This window comes from Odontesthes bonariensis, chromosome 10, assembly GCF_027942865.1.
Source record: "Odontesthes bonariensis isolate fOdoBon6 chromosome 10, fOdoBon6.hap1, whole genome shotgun sequence".
In the NCBI taxonomy this organism is placed as follows: domain Eukaryota; kingdom Metazoa; phylum Chordata; class Actinopteri; order Atheriniformes; family Atherinopsidae; genus Odontesthes; species Odontesthes bonariensis.
Genome location: NC_134515.1, coordinates 8,209,477 through 8,232,710, shown reverse-complemented (window position 1 = coordinate 8,232,710; position 23,234 = coordinate 8,209,477). Strand labels below are relative to the sequence as shown.

General features: G+C 40.3%; 1 protein-coding gene across 1 annotated transcript in view; it reads right to left on the bottom strand.

Annotated features, from left to right (window-relative positions):
- lhfpl4a (LHFPL tetraspan subfamily member 4a) overlaps positions 1 to 8,867 on the bottom strand; it is a 37,169-nt gene extending 28,302 nt beyond the window's left edge. Inside the window, exon 1 of the mRNA XM_075476118.1 lies at positions 8,334 to 8,867. Within this exon, the coding sequence (XP_075332233.1) occupies positions 8,334 to 8,742 (409 nt within the window). The 5' untranslated portion in view covers positions 8,743 to 8,867. The remainder of the gene's footprint in view (positions 1 to 8,333) is intronic.
- Positions 8,868 to 23,234: the final 14,367 nt, after the last annotated feature.

Below are 23,234 nucleotides of genomic sequence, written 5' to 3'. Positions count from 1 at the left end.
GTCTCTCTAAGGTTGAGCCCAGACACCCTCTAAAGGAAACTCATTTCATCTGCTTATACGCTATATTGCCAAAAGTATTCACTCAGCAAACCAGTGTATACCAATACCACAATGTTCAACTCACCATGGTGCACAATATCTCATTCCATTGTATGGATATTTTTAAATCCACACTCCATTCCTCGAGTTCACACACTGTTTCCACATTTTCTTTCTTTTACACAGATGCACTAAGACTGAACAGTCGCTGACAGGTCGTCTCTCCCGAGAGCTGCTCTCCTGTGCCATGGCCCATGTCCTGCTTAGTTCTGTTTAATATTGCATCAGACAGGTTCAGACAAGAAGGAGGGATGAAGGCATGTGCTGATGGAGGAGAGGACCGCGAAAGGGAGCCAGTGGTTGGAGCTGCTGAGCTTTGAGGAGGATGAGGACAGGAGAAAAATGGAAGAGGAGAGAAGATGTGGTGGAACCCTGTTAGTCTTTGGGGATTAAGAAAAATCAAACTTTGCTTGATTTTTATTTTTTTTTGCACTAAATTCATCTTTGTTCAACCAAGGTGTGTTTAAACTTATGCTCCAGCAGTTTCCCCCAAAAGCATCTCCCACTGAATTAATCAAAAGCAAAGCAGAGCTTTGGTGTGTTTGGGAAATCTCGGCCTCCCCTTGCTTATTTCATGTGAGGGTGAAAAAAAAGCTGCTTATTCTAGATTTTATCTGTAAAATGAGCCCATTATTCACTTTCCCACTGAGCTGTGACATAACCGGGGAAAGAAAGGAAGAAAGCCACCCATTAGCAGGCAGCTGTTGATTCTTTAATGGCTCTGACCGAAGCCACTTTTACCATTTCAGTGTTTTTGATGTGTTCTCCACCCTTCTGACCTCACTGTTGACTTATTTTCCCTGCTGAAGTTCCAGTTGTCCACTTTTAAATCTACTTACAGAAAACTGTTGATCATTTCAGTGGAAGTCAGTGTTGTTTTCGTAACGTTAACTACACCCTGTGAGGATTTATTCCTAACCTCTCTTCACGGTTAGGGTAGATTTTTATGCCACCTGCTCTAGTCGGTGATTTTAATGTCAGCTTTGCACATTATACACGGTAACAATTCCGGATGTCTTTAAAATGTCTCTCCTGTAAGTCAAATCTCATCTTCCACGAAGTTTACAAATCCCATTGATTTAAACTGTCATGAAGTACATTTATCCAGACTTCTCCTTGTTACGTTATTCCCCTCTGAATGATGTGTTGTCTGACTTTATTTTGATCGACTGATTTAGTTAAATACGGGAAAACCTGGATAACCTAGACGCTGTTTGACCGATGCTTTGGATTTTCCAAACCAGCAACGGGCATCTTCAGGCTGAGACGGAAGTTCTAAGTCACAAACAAACACCATTTGTGGTTGTCGTCATCACCATGAATAGAATACTTTAAATAAAAGATTTCTTTATTACATAACGAACCAGCTGTTTAACAGAATTAATTAGAGGCCGCTTGTTTTGTCACAACAACAAATCACTGGAGAATCTGATTAAAGCATGAAGAAACAATCACCTGTTTCAAGCTGTTGCAAACAGCTGTAACAGTCAGCATATTTGCACTCTGATGGCACCCAGTACTGTTGTTTCATCAGGACACACTGATATAGCAAATTAAAGCAGCAGGAAGCCTTTCGTGTCAGTTTTCAAACTACCATGTTAACGTAGTAAATTATTTCCATGTTATTATCCTCTGTGCAGGATTAACAACGATCATATTTAAAACCAACAAACATTTTTCCTTCCCAAAAGACGCAATTTTTAGTGCCTCAACCTAACTTGAAGGTTGTGTTGCCTGAACTTAACGGGGAACTATTGCTCTGTTAGTTCAGAGCTGCCGTGTTGTTGTTATCGGGGGGCTTTCTACACACACGTCTACTGGGATGATGTCATTGACGCACGCCGCTGTAGCACAGCTAATTCACTCCATCATACTCAAAGTTGTCGTTCACGTCATCGAAATCTGATAAATATCCTGCCATGTTGCACAAAACTAGCAGCAGCAAACTCCGTGTGCAGCGGCGCGCGTTGATGACGTCATCCCAGTAGATTTGTGTGTCGAAAGCCCCCAATAACAACAAAACAGCAGCTCTGAGCTCACAGTGCAATAGTACGTGTTCATTCATTCATTGGTCTTAAAGTATTGGTGAAATAAAGACAGATAATGCCTTATTTAGAGGCTGTATTGTCTCTGCCCTGATCTCTCCCGTTATATGGATATACGCGGATCTAAATATCTTCTAAACTGTTATCGGTGAGTAGATGATCGTATTTTACGCCAGAAATAAGATCCAGGTTTAAAAAAAAAAAAAAAACAAAAAAAAAAAACAAACGTACTTCCCCTTTGACCAAGCAGATGGGATTCTTTAACCCAGGGGTCGGCAGCTCCGGATGTGGCTCTTTCATCCCTCCTCTGCGGCCCCCTGTGGCTTTTGGAAAATAAGTAATGAGCATTTATTTTAAATGCATTTTATTTTTTTTAATGTAATTCTAAAAATGAAGATTATGGTGATCCCGTAGCACCAAAATAAAACAGGTTTCATTTTTTTTGTCGGTCACAACTGCCAATGTGCGGCCGAACATGAATGAATCCAAGAGAAGAAACCGAACGTTTAATGCTACGTGGGCGGATTCATTTGCATTAATGTAGGTCCATGTGGTGAGAAGTTGGCAAACAACAAAAAGTCAAATGTTTCAAGACATTTTCAGAATAAACACACAGACGGATGGATTTGCTGCAGGTGGATCATTTAAGTTGAAGTTTGATAAATACGAGGAGGACTCATATAGACGCGGAGTATTTTATTTGAAAGTAACCTTGAGGTCAAAGTGTTTTTGTTACTTGCAGAATTAGAAAGAGGTTTTTGTACATGGCATAAAGGTGCTGTATTTGCTGTGTTTTCTTTACTGTGGGAAACTGGTCCAAATAGCTCTTTGAGTGTCTAAGGTTGCCGAACCCTGCCTAAACCAAACCAAGTGCTTGTGGTGCCTAAACCTGACCAGCAGGTTCTGCTGAGGGGAATCATGGTGTGAAAAGAAAACTGAAAACTGCCTTTGTTTGCAAGTTGCTGATTCAGAATGATGTTTGCTTTCAGTCTATCTTTCTGTCCTCAGCCAGTGCGTCGGAATATCAACACCAAAGGAAACCCATCTGAAACAAAGGTATTTCCCTACATTTGCATTTTCTTCTTACATTCTGTGGTTAGAATGAGTTGTACTGGTTTAAATTTGGAGCATTTTTTTCAGTGTGTTAGGGAAGACATCCCCAACTCTGCATGAATGTAGGTATAAGCAATAAATAAAAGTGTAAGAACAACGTCCGGAGAACTAACGAACCAGTGACTCAACGTCTTTAAAGGAACGCTTTCTGACACCGTTTCCCCAGCTAAGCTTTTTAGATGCTGAAACGGTGTTTATAGAGTTTTTAATTGGAGCTGATGTGGATACTTTTCACTTCTATGGTCTCAAGTGTAAAAGTTGATATGCGGCTATGATCATTCATTACTCTGCTGGTAAACTGTCATTCTATTTTTAGATGTCCTCTTTTATAGAAGGAGGCATGACTGTGCACTGGAGTGTTAAGTCATTTTCACAGCTCATGCCACGATGGTATGGTGGTCAGCACCGTTGGTTTCTGGTTCTAACCTCAGCTGGGGCCTTTCTGTGAGGAGTTTGCTTGTGTCGTTTTTTTTCTCTCCAGATCCTCTGGTTTCCTCCCGCTGTCCAAAAACGTACACGTAAGCGATTCTATATCGACCTCAGGAGTGAGCGTGCATAGTTTTTTGTCTATGTGTTGGCTTTATAATGGACTGTAACCTGAGCTGGGATAGGCTCCAGCCATGCCCCTGATCCTCAATAGGATGAATGTGACCACGTCGTATGATTGATTATCTCTCATTATACAAACGGATCAATAACAACGGCTTTTTCAGTGGAAATGTCAAGAAAGAAAAGAAAGACTTACTTGTCCTTTCATGTGCCTGACTTACTATGGCGATAAACAGGTTTTATGATACTGAGCTAAGCCTAAAGTTAATTGGATTATCAGCTGCAAAGACCCCGGCTTTGGCCCCTGTACGGCTTCGTATTAATTTCTTCTCGGGTTTCTCACAGCAGCACGTATTGCTGCTGGTGATTTTGGTTTTTTTTGACTTGGCCGGGCTGCGTTTTACACGTTGATATGTGTTGTCACGCTGTATGCTTGAGAGTTTCCATCTTGAAGTAATTGTCAAAGGCTTTAACCTCATTCACATTTGGTCAGCTCATCTTACATAAAAGCCAACTCTGGCCTGTTTTCAGGTTATAGATGCCAAGACGCTCTGTGTCAGTTTGGCTGCCAAGAGTCCTGCACCTCAGTGTTTTGGCCCAGGTTCAATTTATTTCTCATCTTTTACTCAATCTTTCCTAAACCAATAAGTCCCTTTAATCTCTCTACTGTTATGAGCCACTCATCCAGAATTTGATTGTCGACTACAGCAAGAAAACTGCTGTCCTGCATGGATTGTCAAACTGGATATTAGGGTGAGGAGGTGGATGCTAACATTTCAAGGTTCCTTTTTGTTACTGTAGCAAACATTAGCCAACCACCACACTCAGAGTCCAGCCTGCTCGGTAAATGATGCTCTCGTTCCGTTTGGCCAAAACTTAGGGCCACCAACGGTTCAGCTTGGCCCTTATAGTATTCGCTGTGATTACTTTGTTACTGTGCTATGCCAGGAGACCTGCTGCTCCATCCACCAGGGCAGAGTGGATGATTAAATGATCATCTCCAAGGTGGTGAACAACATTAGGCTGTCTGCCAAGCCTATTAGACGACTTACCTTCACCAAACATCCACAGGAAGGACAGCGAAACCTTCACAGGTTTGGAGCCACTGGAGCAAACTGTTGAGCTTTATACAATACAAAGAAACCAATCCCTGTTTCCATTCCAAGGTTTTACAACTGAGGACATAAAAGAATAATCTGGTCCTTATGAGATTAAAAACAACTTCAAAAGAACAGCAGCTCATGACATATTTAATGAAAACTAAGCGTGAGTCCACACCACAATCCAGCAGCTTGTAGAAGCACCTTCAGCAGCAGTAAGTTGATGTAATGGTTCTCTGTGTGACGTTATCTCTCACATCATTGAGGAGGAATCTCGGCCCACTCTTGTTTCCAGCGCTGCTTCAGCTCATTGAGGTTTGCAGGATTGGTTTCTGCACAGCGTTAGGGATCTTTGTCCTGTTGGTGAGCCAGTTTCAGCCCAGCTTTAGCTGTCGGACAGACGGTCTCACATCTGACTCTAGAACACTTTGGTATCCAGAGGAGTTCATGGTGGACTCAGTGACTGCGAGGTGCCCAGGTCCTGTGGCTGCAGAACAAGCCCAGATCATCAGCCCTCCACCACCGTGCTTGACAGCTGGTGTGAGGTGTTTGTGCTGATATGCTGTGTTTGGTTTCCTCCAAACGTGCCGCTGTGCATTATGAGCAAACATCTCCACTTTGGTCTGGTCTGTCCAAAGGACATTGTTCCAGAAGTCTTGTGGTTTGTTCAGATGCAGCTTTGCAAACCTAAGCTGTGCTGCCATGTTCTTTTTAGAGAGAAGAGGCTTTCTCTTTTTTTGAGAAATAATGACACTTATGTCATTTGTTGTCGTTAATTTAAAGCTGTATTTAACTCATTTTAAGACCTGATATTGTTGCTCGATTTGAATTTAGCCAAATTGACGAAGTATGTGTTTTACTTTTACATAACTGTAAATACACATCGAAACGTTATTATTCAATATTTTTTCATTTTTAACTCTTAGGTAAACAAGTTTAATTATTTATTTATTTTTTAATCTAGAATCAACTTTACAACTTAATAACCAACATCTGTCCAGTAATTAGTCAGAGTTGAGCTCCATGACACAGAAGAATAATCTAAACAAGGAAAATTTAGAAAAATGAGATATCCATTTGTTGTATTGGAGAATTCTTTATATTCCATAATCTGCTTCAGAAAATGATCTGAACACCTCGTCCTTCGTTGCGTCTTTCCGTTACTTTTCTTGATTAATGGCTCGCAGGAACACCGAGGCTCAAGTCCTGTCAAGTCATGAAGATTCAGACAAAGAGAAAAAAAATCTGTACGTCTGCTGTTCTGTCTGATCTGTGCTGATTGTGGAGCAGCAAACCCTTTCAACACACTCGGCAGAACAGAGGACAGAGTGGGCAGATGAGGATGAGGAAAAGAACAATACCGCAGGAAAAAAGTGCTGATCTCTCTCCCTCCCTCTCATTCAGCATGCTGACTGTTTCTGTACAAAAACCTGACTCCCACGCTATTCTGCCTGGCCTATTTATCACGCTGATCAGCTTATAAAGAAGTCGGATATACACAGGAGGCTTGCTTGGAGATGCGTGTCTGAGAGTGATCGTGATTTTCTTTTTCTTTTTCTGCAGCTTCTGAGATTTGCTGCATGATGATCTTTGTTCCAAGAGGTTAAATCCTAGTAACATCTAATCGTCGGAGATGGACTTTCCTCAATGATATACAGAAATCTGTATTTTGTGGCAGTAAAATAATAAAAATGATTAGAAGTCTCAAAAGAAAAGGCTTCATTTGTTGGATATATTTCCTTCCTTTTCTCATGACATAGAAATGTGAATACTTTTGGATTTTGGACTGATGGTCGGACCGTATGTGACCTTATAAAGTTTCACCTGGCATCCTCCTCCATCTGACCTTCTCTCCCACGCTGTGCTATTTTCAAAAAGGCGTCCAACCATCACAGATGTCACCTACGTCCTCTGAAGGCAGCACTACTGTGCTCGGGAGTCCTCAATCATCTCAACAATACTGTAATCTATACCCACAGGAGCGGAGACAAAAACCATCACCTATGCTATTCTCAAAATAGCAGCCGCCACCGCAGGAATTCCTATCTCCACCGAGCTGTATCACACCTCCCTGCTCCGCTTCTTACACAAATGGTTTGATGAATGAATGAATGGCATTTGCATTTCATCAGCATAAAGTAATGATCCTGCTGCTGCCTGCTTTTGAGATGCGGTGTATCCCCAGAATATCAATGGTAACAAGGGGGAGCTCCGGCTCTGTTATCTCCGTCACTGTTTCAGTAATCAGTAAAATGCGTTCACACTCTCTGTCGAGTTGTTGTAATGGAGGGAAATCTGTACAACACTCTTAACGAGCTGTAACAAAACAGGGTCTGCGTGCAATTAAGGCTTCAGCATTTTATTCTAACCCACTAAAAGACGATGAAAATGCTGCACACAGACTTTTCACCTTATTTCTGCTCATGCAGGTGAAGAGTCACATGAGTCGATGAGAGATTCCCGAGATACTGCCCTCTGAAATGTGTTGCTAAAAAGTCATTTTGGAAAGTGGTGAAAGAAAAAGTCTCTTGGAATTTTATTTAATCGTATCTTAATCTTTTGTCGGTTGTATTTTGGGTTAGTGTTTTTTTTTTCTTTCTTGCGTCTTGGATTCCTTTTATCAACTTAAGAACATATCCAGAATGAAGGGTTTCATGTCCCAAACAGATCAGGAGAAGCTGATTCATGCTTTCATCTCCAGCAGACTCGACTACTGTAGCGGTCTCCTGACTGGACTCCCCCAAAAGAGTCTCAAACAGCTGCAGCTCATTCAGAACGCTGCAGCCCGAGTTTTAACCAGAACAAAGAGATCACATCACATCACCCCAGTTCTCAAGTCTTTACATTGGCTCCCGGTCAGATACAGAATAGATTTTAAAGTTCTGCTACTCGTCTACAAATCACGGAATGGTTTAGGTCCAGAATACATGAATGACATGCTGGTAGAGTATAAACCCAGCAGAGCTCTGAGATCTGCTGACTCAGGTCAGATAGTGGAGCCCAGAGTTCAAACTGGAGCCGGTGAAGCAGCTTTTAGCTGTTATGCTGCACACAACTGGAACAAACTACCAGCAGAACTGAAATCAGCCCCAACTGTGAGCACTTTTAAATCCAGGTTAAAAACATTTCTCTTACGGTGTGCTTATGGTTGAGTTTATATCTTTCTTTTTCCCCTATTCTTTAATTGCTTTTTGTGTTTTAATTTTTTATTCTATTTTTTTTCTCTTTGAATTGCTTTATTTTATGCTGCTTTATGCTGTTCTTTTAAATGCCTTGTCTTTATGTAAAGCACACTGAGTTGCCTGTGGTATGAAATGCGCTATATATATACCCAAATAAAGATGCCTTGCCTTGGCAAGATTTGATATATAAATCAAATCTTAGGCTACACAGGAGAACAACAACAAAACAAAAAAAAGCAACGTACCGCACAGCAGCTGCATCCAGGCACAGGTCTTGTAAACGGTGGAGGTGTTGCAGAAGAAGAAGAGAGCCATGCAGGCGATGCAGCTGAGGATCAGCACCATGGACAGCAGCACGAACACGGAGGCCGCCTTGAAGGCTCCGGACGGGATGGAGCTGAAGTCGGAGAAGCTGCCCACGCAGTTGAACTCCCGGCTGGGCGACGGTCCGATGCCCACGCAGTAGTGGAAGAGGCCGAAGTAGCCGGCCTGCGGTGTGTTGACGCTGTCGCCGATCCAGTAGGGCTGTATGAACACCACCACGTTGACGATGGCGAAGCAGATGGTGAAGATGGCCCACAGCACCCCGATGGCCCGGGAGTTGCGCATATAATTGTCATGGTAGATCTTGGAGGCTTCTTGGGAAGGCAACATGTTTGGTATTATTGTTTCTTTTTTTTTCTTTGTTACTTAGTTTATTTTCCTTACAGCTATACCTGTTTACACCCTGCCCTGCCCCCCTCCCCCCTTTTTTCTTTTTTACTCTTACAAGAAGTAAAAAAAAAAAAAAAGTAATTAAAAAAAAATGCTCACACAGCTTAACACACCTCAAGATTCAGATCTCTCTCCCACCCCCCACCCCCCCCTTTCTCTATTTAAAGCTCCCCTGCGCCAATATTCCCCCGCTTTGGCTGTTTCCTGTGTGGCTGTTAAAGGCTACTAAATGGGCCTAAAAATCATACGATACAAACGGAAACTGAAAACCTGACTTTTTCACTAAACATTATAAAAATGAGCAGGGGGGGGGGGGGGGGAATGCTACATTAAAGCAATATAAAATCATAGCCTACTTATACCTCTAATGAATAATTTACCAACACCAGTGATTCAACATTGCTGTCTGAGGCTGGTTTGCTTGGGGCTACTATAAATGATTAACTAAAATCCATCAAAATAGGATTTTTTTTCCTTTAATACACAGTCATCAGGTGGAGGGGGCTAAAGCTGTTTTTCGTCCTCATCCATCAGTCCAGAGCTGTCATAAGGATGTCCTTTATTACCTTCAGTGAGATGAAACGCGTCTTGTTGCCTGTGCAGCGCCCGCGGTAGACCCCGTTTTTACCTTCCGAGGCATCCGTGGGGTGCTCCCCTTCCTATGCTCGCCTTTAATGTCCACGCAGCATGTGGAAATCAAACGCAGTGAAACGTAAAAAAAAAAAAGAAAGAAAAAGAAAACAAAGAAACCAGCCTTCGACACGAGCCCACTGTCAAATTTCAACAGTCCTTTCCCGTAAATCCGACGTCCTCCACCGCCTCGACTCCATTATCTTGTCGTAGCCTTTATCCAGTATGTCTCCTCTCCCTCGGTCTCTCTCCCTATTCGTTTCTCCGTCCTCCACCTCCTGATTTTCTGCGCGCCCCCCGGAAGATGCTGATGTTGTACTGATGACAGCGATGAAGCGCGTTCCCAGCAGCGGCAGTGGGGAGAAATTTCCACCAGTGCGCGCATCCGCCGTTGTTGTCCTTGAATTTTGAAATTGGAAAACGTGACTTTTCTTTTGACCGGTAACGAGCTTTTTCATGAGGTGATCCACAGACCCAGGATGACACATTGAATAAGAAAACCCGGTGAAAGAAAACAGGATATGTACAAAAAACGAGCCAGTTTAATTCAATTCTTGCCAATCTATTTTATTGACTGTGGTCACACTGAAAAAAACAACTCATAAGATTTACTTAAAAAACCCTTTGTAAGTATTTGCACTAATGATTTAACCCTTGTGCGGTCTTAACATTGTGTTTACTCCCCTTGTCCTATGGGTCAAAAATGACCCGCCCTACCAAAGCCCCAACATAAAGCAACTTAATTGAATTTTAAATCCAAAATCTATTTTGTATGATGAAACCACCTGTTATTTATCTATTCAACTCAACTCAACTCATTTTTTATCATGTATTTTTTGTTACACAAGACAGAAAGACAATCACCAGTTTTCAGGATTACACTTTTTTTTTTAAAACCACAAACCAACTGTCAGTTGGACCAACAGTTTTCTTGTTTTCTTTTACATAATAAAGGTTTATTATTGCTATTATATAATGTAGCAACCCTTGGATTCCAAAAGAGAGTCTCGACAGATGCTCAAGGTGTCTTTTATTTTTGTTGCAGCAGAATCATCAGGTTCACCTTAGCGCCGTGAAAACTGTGTGTTGGGGTATACAAACAAAACATCAAATCACAGTCTTCACAGTACAATTGTCATATTTTGTTCATCAATATTAAAAACATCAGAGGCATTAATTTACTCAAAAGTCATTTAGGCCTAGTCAAATACATACACACTGATACAAAGTTACATACAGATACAATGTTTCAATGAAAGCAAACAAACATACCTCACTGCACTCACCAAGCATGCTTAATAATCTTTTCTTCCGTTGTTTAAAGCAGGCGTCAAAAGTCCCTTTTTGTGTGTGCAAATGAAGAAAGTTAAGCTGGAGCCTGGAGATCAAACTTTGTGGCTCAGGCTCAAACAAAGCAAAGGAGCTCCCTTGTTACCTACACCTGTTTGGCTACCTTTACAGATCTCCCTCTTGTGGAGCTACGGTGTCAGGCAAAGGACAAAATTCAATCTCCAAAATCCATTCAAGATTCACTCATAACTTCACACACCAGTCATTTTAAAGCACATACAAAAATAGAAATATTTTGATTAAGTGTTATATTTATAGAAAAACATGGAATGTAAACAAACACATTTAGGTAGTTTTACTCAGACAAACAAACACATACAAGGACTAGTGTGGTCTTTTACATATAAATTTGAAGTAATTACTTCTGAATTAATTATATCGAAAGGGAAAAAAAACTGAACTTTTTTGTGCTGTTTTAAATGTTTTTATAATTCACGGGTCAAAAATGACCCATAAGACAATCTTTGTACCCTAGTGGTGTACAGCCCACATGGAAACATAAACAAAAATAAAGTATGACTTTTTCTAATGATGGGGTCCCTTTAGGAAAAGTCATAAAATGTCAAGTTGGAAAAATATAGTTTAAGGTATTTTTTCTACAGCTAAACATGGTAGTGGGTCACTTTTGACCCGCAAGACAACAGGAGGGTTAATCAGATTGAATGCTGCAATATCAAATAAATTTTACTTACCATAAAACACAACAGTTTTGAAGATATTAAGTAACATTTACTTAATTACATCTAAGTTTTAAGTTATATTTATTTAAACAAATGAAGTAAACTCTACTTGTTTTTCATAGGCAGGAACAAACATCATTTTACTCAAAATTTTAAGTAAATTTTATATATCTGTAGTATTTTCTGTTATGAAGTAACTTAGTAGATTTTAACGATACACTTTCAGAGTAAAGTTTATGTAGTATTTCTAGGTTTATGTACATACAACTATTTAACATTTAAATTGTATGAGGAAACCAAAGTAAAACTTACTCTTCCCCATAATTCATGTATTACGTTAATAAAATGTTTAATTTTACTTAAGAAGCTCTAGTTCTTACTGAATCTTAAAAATACAAGGTAGAAATAATGACAGTTACTCTAATAGTTTACTTCACCAAAAACTCACTTTTTTAGGGCATGCTTTAAATTAAGATAATCCTTAGTCATCTGTTTACTACATATTTACTACATTTGTATTTTTTAAATCTTATGTCGCTGTTATTTGATGAATATTTCAAATCTAAGGATACACAACTAAAACCCCAAATCCAAAAAGGTTTGCATGCGTGTAAAATTTCAATAAAAGAGGTGATTAGCACATTTCTAACTCGAACTAGTATTTTATTCACAACAGAACTTAGAGTGAGACATTTTACTGTCTCATGATATTAGCTTATTCTGAATTTGATGGCAGAAATATGTCCCAAAACTGTAAGAGCAACGTATTTGTTGTATGTTTCAGTGATGTTAACAACGTTAAAGCACATACTGCATCTATTCCAACAGCGTGGCTTCATAGAAGAAGAGTCCAGGTGCTGGACTGACCTGCCTGAAGTCCAGAAACTTTGACCAATGAAAACATTTGAAATACAACAAAGAAGATCCAGGACTGCTGAGCTGCTGGAATCTTCTATGGGACAAGAATAAGACAACATTCGATGTGTTTACGTTCCGTTTTGAAGAAAATAGTAGTTTGAGTTTTTGTTTACATTACAACTAGGGATGGCTCCCAGTAGTTTGACTCGGTGGAATCGTTAATCCGCCTGCAAAACGATCCCGTTTATAGGTTCTGCCAACGTCTGTATGAATAATTTCCATCTGATATTAACATTTAGTTGACGCGGACTGCAAGACTGAGGCAGGCTCCCACATACCTGTAGCTCCCCCTTTCATCGAGGCAGGAAAAAGTCAAATGACAGAGGCGAAAATAGATCAAATATTGGTGCATACTTGAAATAAACTGGTACCATTAGTACTATATATATAACTGGATGAGAATCAATAAGAGAACCGATAAGGAACTGAATCGATAAGCGATATCGATAATGGAACCTGAATGACTAAATTCTTAACAATTCCCATCCCTATACACAACATTACAAGTTGTTTTTTTTAAGGGTTTCACAAGAATGTGAAGAAGAAAACATTCAATCCTCTTTGATCTCGAGCTGTTAGCGGACTTAAAGCGATACTCCGGAGTAGATTCAACCTGGGGTCATTTGAACCGTGACATCCAGCCAAGTAGCCCACCCGCAGTTTTTTCGATATTGGCTGAACATCAGCTGAGTTACTGAGTTATCCCGAATAGCTTCGTACAAGGGTTAATGGATCCTGGCAGTATCTCCAAAATTACCACACTAAAATCACATGCCATGACACCAAACTTCTACAGTAGTACAAATATGGTCTGTACTCACCAAACGATGCATTTGGAAGTTTGAAAATAGTCCAGGAGTTTATTATTATCAACACAAGCCTGATAGCTTTTCTGCTGCTAAAGCTGCGTCAACGTCACTTCTGGGAGCTGGGAGCTTCAAAGTAAGATGAGGGTTGATCTACTACTGTAGACAACAAAGTATATGCTATATTCTACATGTTTTTTTATGAATTTTTATGTTGTAGAATTGTGAAATTATTTTATCAATGGAGAAATTGAGCATCCCCAAATAGCTCCATGCCCCATGCTCCCCGGGCGCTTTGAATGGCTGCCCACTGCTCCAGTGTATGGCTTCTGTGACTATGTGTGAGCCTGTGCATGTGCATGTGCATGTGTGTGTCAACAGGTGCCAACCTGGATGGGTTAAAAGCAGAGGACAAATGTCGTGTGTATGTAAATCTGATCTTAATCTTAATCCTAATCTTATTGGTGGTGTGTGAACTCAAGTGTCCAACCAGGGCAAGTGAGCTGTTACACTTAGCAATTAGTTAGGGTAACAGCCCCTAGAAATGTATTATTAGATGAAAAAATTTGACCGAAGAAATTGAGGCATTTCAAACAAGAACTGCAAATGTGAACCTTGTGGTCGTGTGGCCAAAGAATCCATCCTCTGGGAGCATGAATATTAATGCTAACACCACGACTAGATGGTGAGATTTGCTCACTGTTGACAGTAGAGGAGGAAGTCAGAAGGATTCTGATTGCTTGTGAGGGGACAATAAGGCTAATTCCTTCAGTAATCAATGTACATATCAAATATATATAAAAAAAGTTTGAGATGAATCTTCTAACAGCTTTAGTGATCATGCAATAGTTATAATACTGCAGTAGGATGGATTAATACGACCAAAGATCCTCACAAGAAAAGCAGAAAAGTGTTCGCTTCCTGTGCTCTTTATTCAGCATTGTTGTTTCCTTCAGGGCCAGATGTTGACCTTGATGTTGAAGGCTTCAAACTCCGTCCTTTAAAAGCTCTGTTACTCACTCAGGGGAGAAGCACATCTGCCCTCAAGCTAGCATATTCGTGCAAAACTAGACCGGTCTGTGAGAGGGTGGACAGAATGTTTTCGGAGGAGGGAACAGACAAAGACTGTCGCGGATGATGATTATGAATTTGGTCTTCCCGGAAGTCGTTCGTGTTTTAGTCACAATGAGCTGAAGTAAAACCTTCTTGGACGAACACGGGGAAACAAAAGTGCTCATGTTTCTGCATGCGTGATAATTGCCATCCTGTGGGAGTGTGATTAATAATGCGCACGGTTCAGTCTTTCTGACACATCTTCTGGCCACGCTGCAGCTTTCAACATACATTGCACATCTGGATGCTGTCTAAACAAACATGTATTTTTTTCGCCCTCTCCTTCCGCGGCTCTCTGACTCTCTTTCTTCATCCCGTGGCCTGCCGTCATCCGTCAGCAGCAGCAGGGGACTTGACAAGCTGCTTGTGCTTGTCTTCTGTGCGAGCATGTGAATTTCTCGTGTGCGTGCTAAATTTGGCAGTGAGAGCAAAAGGTGCCGTGCAGCTGCTGAAGTGAGGACACGTCGGTGGGAGAGAAGAGACTCGTGCACAGCCAGGAAGCGCCTCTTGAGGAACGAGGATGGTTTTTTTTTAAAGAGAATTTTTCCACGTGGACGCATTTATGTTATTTTTTTAAAAATAGTCTAGAGATGAAGGCACCGGTTGGTTTGAAGACAACGTGATGCCGGCCTCGTGCTTCTGTTAAACAGCAGCTCCATTTGTCATAATGTCTGAATTATGCATTACACATTTTAACACGAGTTTAACACAAAGCACTTCCAAGCATGTTTCCATGTCACTGCACAGAGCAAAAATAGTTCTTCTCGTGATCTTGTGTTGGGCTGCCATCTGTTGCATTAAGAGTGAATTGCAAGTGTGATAGCCAGTAAAAGTCCGGGGGATGAGGCTGGAAATATGAAATTCTACAAGCCAATCAGCTGGTATGATAGGATAGACAGGGTTGGGAAGGTAATGGAGTGAAAAAGTTTCAGAAATATGCAGGAACATTCAGGAGATTGAGCTCTCTTCCAACTGCATTCTGCATCCTCTCGATTTTAGATTTTGCTTTTCTCAGCCAAGTAAAATCCTTAAAAGTCATGTATGTCCTCCCTTTTTTTACATATAAACTGGGATGTTACGTTCAGCACAAGCATTCAAAATGGATGCCAAATGATACCTTTGCCTTTACAAAGCAGCTGTGCTAAAAGAGACTTTGACCAGAGAGGGTTTGTTTTCCAGTTTTTGTTTTATTTGGGAATATTTTTTTTATTTTTTATTACATCCGGATTCATTTAGTGTCCTTTATTCTTTTTCCTCCACACCTGTTTCTCTCTCTATTCTGCTTATTATTCTACCGTTTGTGCCACTTTCACATTCTCGTCAAGTAGCCTACAGAGACTGCAGTAGATTACAGGCTCACTGCCGTCAAGTATTCTGACATAAATGGAAAGAAAATTGGGGTTAAGTGGAGATATAGAAGTTTGTTTCCCTCTTGTGAAAACACTTTACACCGATCGATGACCCAAGAAGGTCTGACACGGCTGCTCCTAAGAGCTCTGAATGCAGTTGGACTGTGTTGAAAGTGTTTCATCTTAACTTTATATTGGTCCTAAAAGGAAATAAAGACATTTATATTTTTGAACCATGGGCTACCAAGGTTTAATCCGGCCATGGTTTTATTGTATAGGCACGCACCAAAAAAATCCAGCTGAAATGTTTAAAACAAGATTCTTTGTCCTCTAACATAATGAGAAGTTTCATCTTCTGGTTTACAGAAGTACTAAATTAACTAAATGTAGCCTAAATGTTTAACCCTTTGTGGGTGTCATCTGCTCAGAAAGAATCATGGAGCTGGTCTGGGTTGTGGTAACTGACTTAATCTGCATCTGTCTGTATTTATGACGTTAGCATTTTCAGTTAGCTAGCTAGCCAAGGAATTTACAATTGCTAATAAAACATGTTAAAAACGGGAAAGTTACGAAACGGTATCATGGCAGAATCAATACAACATAAACCGAGTTAAAATAAATAAAGCCAGACAAACTTTTATGTGTTTTATTGTAAATTAACATAGTTTTTGTCCACAGACAAATTTAGGGACGTTAGCTCAACAGTAGAGCCTCGTTGCGTTGAGGATTACCCATAATCCTTTGCCCTAAGGTGGTGCAGGTACATTTATACACCAGCAGGTGGTGCAGTTTTACCATTAAGCAGAACCATTTCAACTCTGTTACTTAAAGGGATAGTTCGCCTCTTTTGACATGAAGCTGTATGACATCCCATATTAGCAATATCATTTATGAACATCTTCTTACCCCCTGCTGCGTCCTGTGAGCCGAGTTCCAGCCTCGTTTTGGAGTTGACGAAGGTAGTCCGGCTAGTTGGCTGGGGACACAAAAATAAAGCGTCTTGCTTCTCAAAACAATATGGGTTCAAAAGAGTGATACATTTGCATCACAAAATCGTTGTCCAGGAAAAAGTCAGACCTCACATCGCTTGGCGCTATTTTTGCCTCCCTTGATATCAATGCATCCAATGTAAACTGTGCAGACCGAGCAGTAAACACCGTAACATGTGCGGCTATCGCTAGGTGGCTGGACGCATTGATCATGTGATTAATTAGATTAAACATTTTAATCGTTGCCCAGCCCTAAAATATATATTAGTGTGTGTATATATATTTACAATTAATTCATTAATTTTGACAGCCCTTGTATATTCATGTGTATATATATATATCCATCCCTGTGATGACCACAGTTAACCATCTTCTGATGGCTGCTTCCAGCAGGATAATGCATCATGTCACAAAGCTCATATCATATCAAACTGGTTTCTTGAACATGACAGTGAGTTCCCTGTACTCCAGTGGCCTCCACAGTCACCAGATCTCAGTCCAACAGAGCACCTTTGGGATGTGGTGGAACGGGAGATTGGCATCATAGATGTGCAGCCAACAAATCTGCAATTTTGCTCCATATGTCAATATGGAGCAAAATCTCTGAGGAATGTTTCCAACACCTTGTTGAAAGGATGCCACGAAGAATTAAAGCAGTTCTGAAGGCAAAAGGGGTCCAACCTTTTACTAGCAGGTGTACCTGATAAATATGATTTTACCTCTTATACGGCAAACAAACTGTCTTTTTCAGTTGTGTGGCTTCAATAGTACACCCACGTCTAACATACTACGAAACATGTTGCTGTAATAAATAACCACACACAGAGTTACTGGGCTTTTATGACACGTGTCACACATGTTAAACAGTGTTGGCCACCAGATGTCACTGTGCTTCATGTGTTTGAGGCCATCTGGCACTAATAAAAAGGAAGCCCCACGCAGAACCTCCAATATTCACTGCCACGCACAGCTTTGCAGATGCACATTTACATGTATTACCTGCCATTTCTAAGCAGTGTCAAGTATATGTGGAAACAGCTGAAATGTACTCGTTAGTGTTTGTGCTGCTGTTGAATTTAGTTTTGCCACATTGAAGGTCTGAAGTAAAAGTGGACAGAGAGTCTCTTTGTGATGGAGTGAAGCTGGAAGTTAAAAATCCGAACCGTCCCGTGGATTCATCGTCTGTTTTCTCATCTATTCGTCCGTGTTCTCTATAGTTTTTAAACCTTTGTCATGTTTGTGGAGAAAATGGTTTAAGCCGGTTTTTAACCAGTTTACAGAAGACCCGTGCACACTGTAAAAAGTAGGTTTTCCACATTTGTTTCATTATGATTGATTTCAGTAAAACAAAAAAATGTTTAATGAGTCCAGTTTAATAACTAAGGCAAAATGCATTTATGACTCTTATTGACCAACTTTTAAAGATTTCAGTCTAAAATAATCATCTTAAATATTTCCACTGCATTGACAAGTGGACACGATTGACTGTGTTAAATTATAGTCAAAGATGATTATTTCTAAGCTTTAAAGGCATAGTTTGCCTCTTTTGACATGAAGCTGCATGACATCCCATACTAGCAATATTATTTAAGAACATTTTCTTACCCCCCGCTGCGTGCTGGGAGCAGAGTTCCAGCCTCGCTTTGGCGTTTTGAAGTATGCTAGTTTGCTGGGGTCACAAAAATAAAGCGTCTTGCTTCTCAAAACAATATGCGTTCAAAAGAGTAATACATTTGCATCACAAAATCGTCCCTCCAGAAACAGTCAGACCTCACAATCGCTTGGCGCTATTTTCTCTCCCTTCGTATCACTGCGTGCTGTGCAGACCATTTGTGAGGTCTGACTTTTTCTGGATGAATGATTTTGTGATGCAAGTGTATTACTCTTTTGAACGCATATTGTTTTGAGAAGCAAAACGCTTTATTTTTTAAACCCCAGCCAACTAGCCGGACTACCTTCGTCAACGCCAAAATGAGGCTGGAACTCTGCTCACAGGACGCAGCAGGGGGGTAAGTCAATGTTCATAAATGATATTGCTAATATGGGATGTCATACAGCTTCATGTCAAAAGAGGCGAACTATCCCTTTAAGTGAAGAACTGTTGATGATAGAAAGTACAACTTACTAAGTTTGATAAGGTAATGCAATCAAAGGAATATTTTCTAAGTAATCCCTGTCAATGGCTGCAGCTCGGACTCACTGACACACGAGACATCATCATGATTTCTGGAGATCACATTCAGCCCAGTAAAAAAAAAAGTTTGCATGTATATTTCTAATTATAGCCCCAAACTTAACCTAGTTTCTTAAAAACATTTGCTCAGATGCGGCTCCAGCATGTTAATTAACTGGTGCAGTCGAACTGGGATCCTCTCTGGTCATTGACTCCTGTGCTTCTGTACAAGAATTTTATAACAGTTTCAAAATGTCACAGTTGTGAACACAAATGATGACTCTGATGTGACGTATTCTTTTGTTGTGTCTTTATTTAGAGATGAATTGCTTATATCGAACCCTGTGGAGATTTTTTTCTATGTTTCGGCTGAGCTGCAGTGTCGCACGATGGACACCGGATGGAAACATTTCAAAGCTAATGTGCACAGACTTCCAGTTCGAGCCGCTCACACCGTAGCTGTGTCACTGCTATTTTTGCAACAGAAATGAAAGCTAATCTCTAAAGCATATTTTCCAATAAGCTTAAAATAAACAGTGAGAGCGGCTGCCTGTGAGGGACTTTTATCTCACGCTTCCTGTTTTAGATGAAGAACGATATTTGGACAAATTAACCCAGACCAACAGGCACAGAAGCAACCTTTTAATCACCAATTTGCTATCCTTTATTCATCTCTATTTTTTACCCTTTTCCTATGGTTTCCTGAACATCCAGTATGGGGAACTGCTGTCCCACTTGTCTCCATATGGATGGTCCAGATGATCACAGACTGCATGCTGGCAGTGACTCTGGGACTCTGGGGCATCCGGAAACAAGCCTTGCAAATCTAATATGCGGTCACATCATCAAAGGCGTTTCAAAGCTGGGATTTGTGCTTGAAATATTGAAATATGACACTGTGCAAGGTAGATTCAGCCGAGCTGAAGCTGAGGTCCATTCACTCAGAGGAGAGCTGTCATAACTCCTGGATGTGCACTATTTTTTGCATTCAGTTTTTTGAAGTATGAACCTCCCAAACTCCTCTTAGATGAGTCACACAGTCGTTCCTTATGCGACAATCAGCATGTGCTTGTGACATCTTTTTTACTAGGTAGATACATTAGCTGGAAACATGATGCATCTAATTTAGCATCCTCAGACACTCTTATCCGATATCTTAATCAGAGAGAATTTGGCTGAAACATAATAGCTTGTGATTTGGAAGAAATCTAAGCGTGGTCTGCAAAGAACTGCAGGAAATTGGATGATTTGAATTGCCACAAGGATTGAAAATAACAGCAAAAGGTACAAAATGACGGACCTTTTAAGAGAAGGAAAATAGATTGCAATGTTCAGTGCAGTTTGTATCCTGTACATTTTACTTAAAAAAGTGGAGAAACGCACATAAGTCCATATCGTATGTAAGAGAGTTCTAAGGAACAAGATGATTAAATTCAGCAAATAAATTTGTTAAAGAAGCCATAGTTGCCTTTTTTTAAGGGTACTTCCTCTGTATCTTTTGCTGAAGATTTTAAACCTGTATCAGTTGTGGAGAATTAAATAAAACAAATGTGAGTAGGGAAACATGTGAATGTACTGTAACCCAAAAACAGTATTTAGGTTCAGTACTGTGTGTCAGTGAGGAGCTGAAGACGTGTTTGTTTTACTACTAAAACTGGAGGAAATTAAATGGATTTAACCTCCATATTAACTTCACAATAAGACTTCTTATAGCTTTAACACTTAACCTTAAAGGATAATTCCACTTATTGGAACCTGTGTCTTTTGTTGCTGTTGGTGTGAAACTAACTTTGCGTTCTCCATTTCCACTGAACAGATTCAGGGAAATGCTAAAAAATTTTTTTTTTTTACGCTTTCTTTTTCACTTTAACATACCTAAAGCTTGGGATATTAGACGGTAAGCTGTTGGGTTCATGCTGGAGACTTGAGTTAGTGTATCTGCCTGTTTCCTCTGAGAAAACTGGATCAAAGATCGATAAGAAAATTAAGAAAGACACAGATCGGCATTAGTATCAAAACGTTCAAAACGGGTCACTCCTGCCTGCATTCAAAATTTGAAAGCCCTGTAACGTAAAACATCCAGTTCCTGTTGGTTGTAAGAATGTTAGTGACATACTGTATGGAATATTTCCATCTGATATTAACATTTAGTCGACGAGGACTGTAAGAGTGAGGCAGGTTCAGAGGCAGGCTCAGAGGCAGGATCAGAGGCAGGATCAGAGGCTCCCACATACCTGTAGCTCCCCCTTTCATCGAGGCAGGGAAAAGAAAAACGACAGAGGCCAAAATAGATCAAATGTTGGTGCATTCTTGAAATTGAAGTGTTACTGCAACCAAAGCCATTTGTACTATATTTGTACTACATATAACCGGATGAGACTCGATAATGGAACCTGAATTGCTAAATTCTTAATAATTCCCATCCCTACTGAACATTCCACGTTTTGGTAGCATTTTAAAGAAAATAATTCTGCAGAAAAAAATGTTTAACATGGTTAAATGTAACAGTTAAATTATCTAAGGATTGGTGTCTTAAAAAAAAAAAAAAAAAAATCAAAGCTTTCTTATTCATGTTATTTGTTATATTTACAACAGCAAAGTACTGATAAATATCATTGCAAGGTGTCAGATTAGTGTTTTTAATCAATTCATCCATTATAAATGAAAAAATAGCGATCCAAAGATCATAAATTATTCTTTGGTTCTTCTTCAAACATAGTTTTTTGGTTTGATTTGACACTGCAGGAACTGGGCTCCCAGCCAAAGACCGGTACTGGGCTGCAAAGCGTTTGGGCCAAAATCCCAGAAAAATAACCATATAACACACAAAAATTGAGCTGCGATGACAATGATGCATTTTACTGTTGCTCACCAACAGCAGATGAGTACTATATTTGTACTATATTTGTACTATATATAACTGGATGAGAATTGATAATGGAACCGGAATTGCTAAATTCTTAACAATTCCCATCCATCCCTAATCTCAACGTGGAAACACTCTGAGTCTCATTCCCCTCCTGCCACCTGTCGGCAGGTAGGTTAGAGGCCATCTTCTGGGGTTGTTTTTATGACGTATTCAGTTGGAAGACTTGTTGTGATGAAGTGGTTGATGGATTCATTCTCACTAATGCAGAAGTTTATTCAACAAGTAGTAGATTCCACAGTTTCCATTTAGGTTTATATCAGATTCTGAAGCCAGTGATCAAGTAAAGACGAAGGCACAACCCGAGAGATTTAAGTGATCTTCTCGTGGTCTATCGCAGCTAAAATGTCAACCAGTTGCAATCAGTCCCTTATTGGAGATGTGTTTAAGACTTTTTCTTTTGTCAAACAGGAGCTAAACGTTCAGAATTATCACTCATTACTACCTTTCTTCAAAAAAAAGTGCTGAAGAAAATAGGGGAAAATGGATTTTCTCTCAGTTTACGTCATAAACCTGCTTTCCACTGAACAATGAAATGGAAACTAAACAGGATTTCTCCTCCTCGGATAATTAGCTGCCACTCCACAGACATACACACACGATTTCACATCCTGTTTTGGATCATCCAGAGACAGGAGTGGAAATTGGGTAAATAACTAGACTTTCTCCTGCGTCCGCTCGCTGTCCCCTTCATCCCACTTCCATTTCCTACCTTCCTTCCTCTCCATCTCTGCCCCGGTCTCCATTTTCTCTCAATGCTGCTTTCTTCGGCCCATGAAAAATTTCAATTTCTGCCTGATCAGCTGCAAAATTGAGTGGATCTGCAGACACACGTGCAGACAGAGAAAGACCCGACACACACAGGCAAGGACATACAGCTGTGAGTAATGTCTATTTGTCATTACTGGTGAACGATGAGGCCAGGGGAGCCCTGATATAGTCACGCTCACTCTTCATTAGCCCTGAACCAACCACAGAGCCATCGAAGAATGTATTTTAGACAATGATGTAACCTTATTTTTGCAGGAGATTGAGCTTCCTGTGACTCTTTGGTGTCTTTGTCCAAAACTATTCATGTTTCTCTTGTGTCTTCTTTGTCTTCTCTCCCTTCTCTCCTAAATATTTTGACACCGTCCCCCTTTTGTCTGATTGTCAAAGACCTTTGGGGCTTTGCTTACCAGAAAAAAAAACAACATTTGAAAACGCAGCTTTGTTTTGCAGATGATGAGATGAAGCGGTTGAATCTGCCGTCCTGTTGCTGACAGGACGGCAGATTAATGGAAAATTACTGTCCATGAGTGTGTGAGCCTGACTGCTTGATTACCTGTTCCAGTGAATAAATACAGTTATATGATGTAACCTTCGCTTCTTGTAGAGCTGGGTGCAGTCCACCGTGTTAAAAACAAATCTTAATCTGAGCCCTGTCCATGCTCAGCCGTACACATGGATTTATAGTTATAGTGAAGAGGCTGGGAAAGACACCATTAGAAGCCATCAA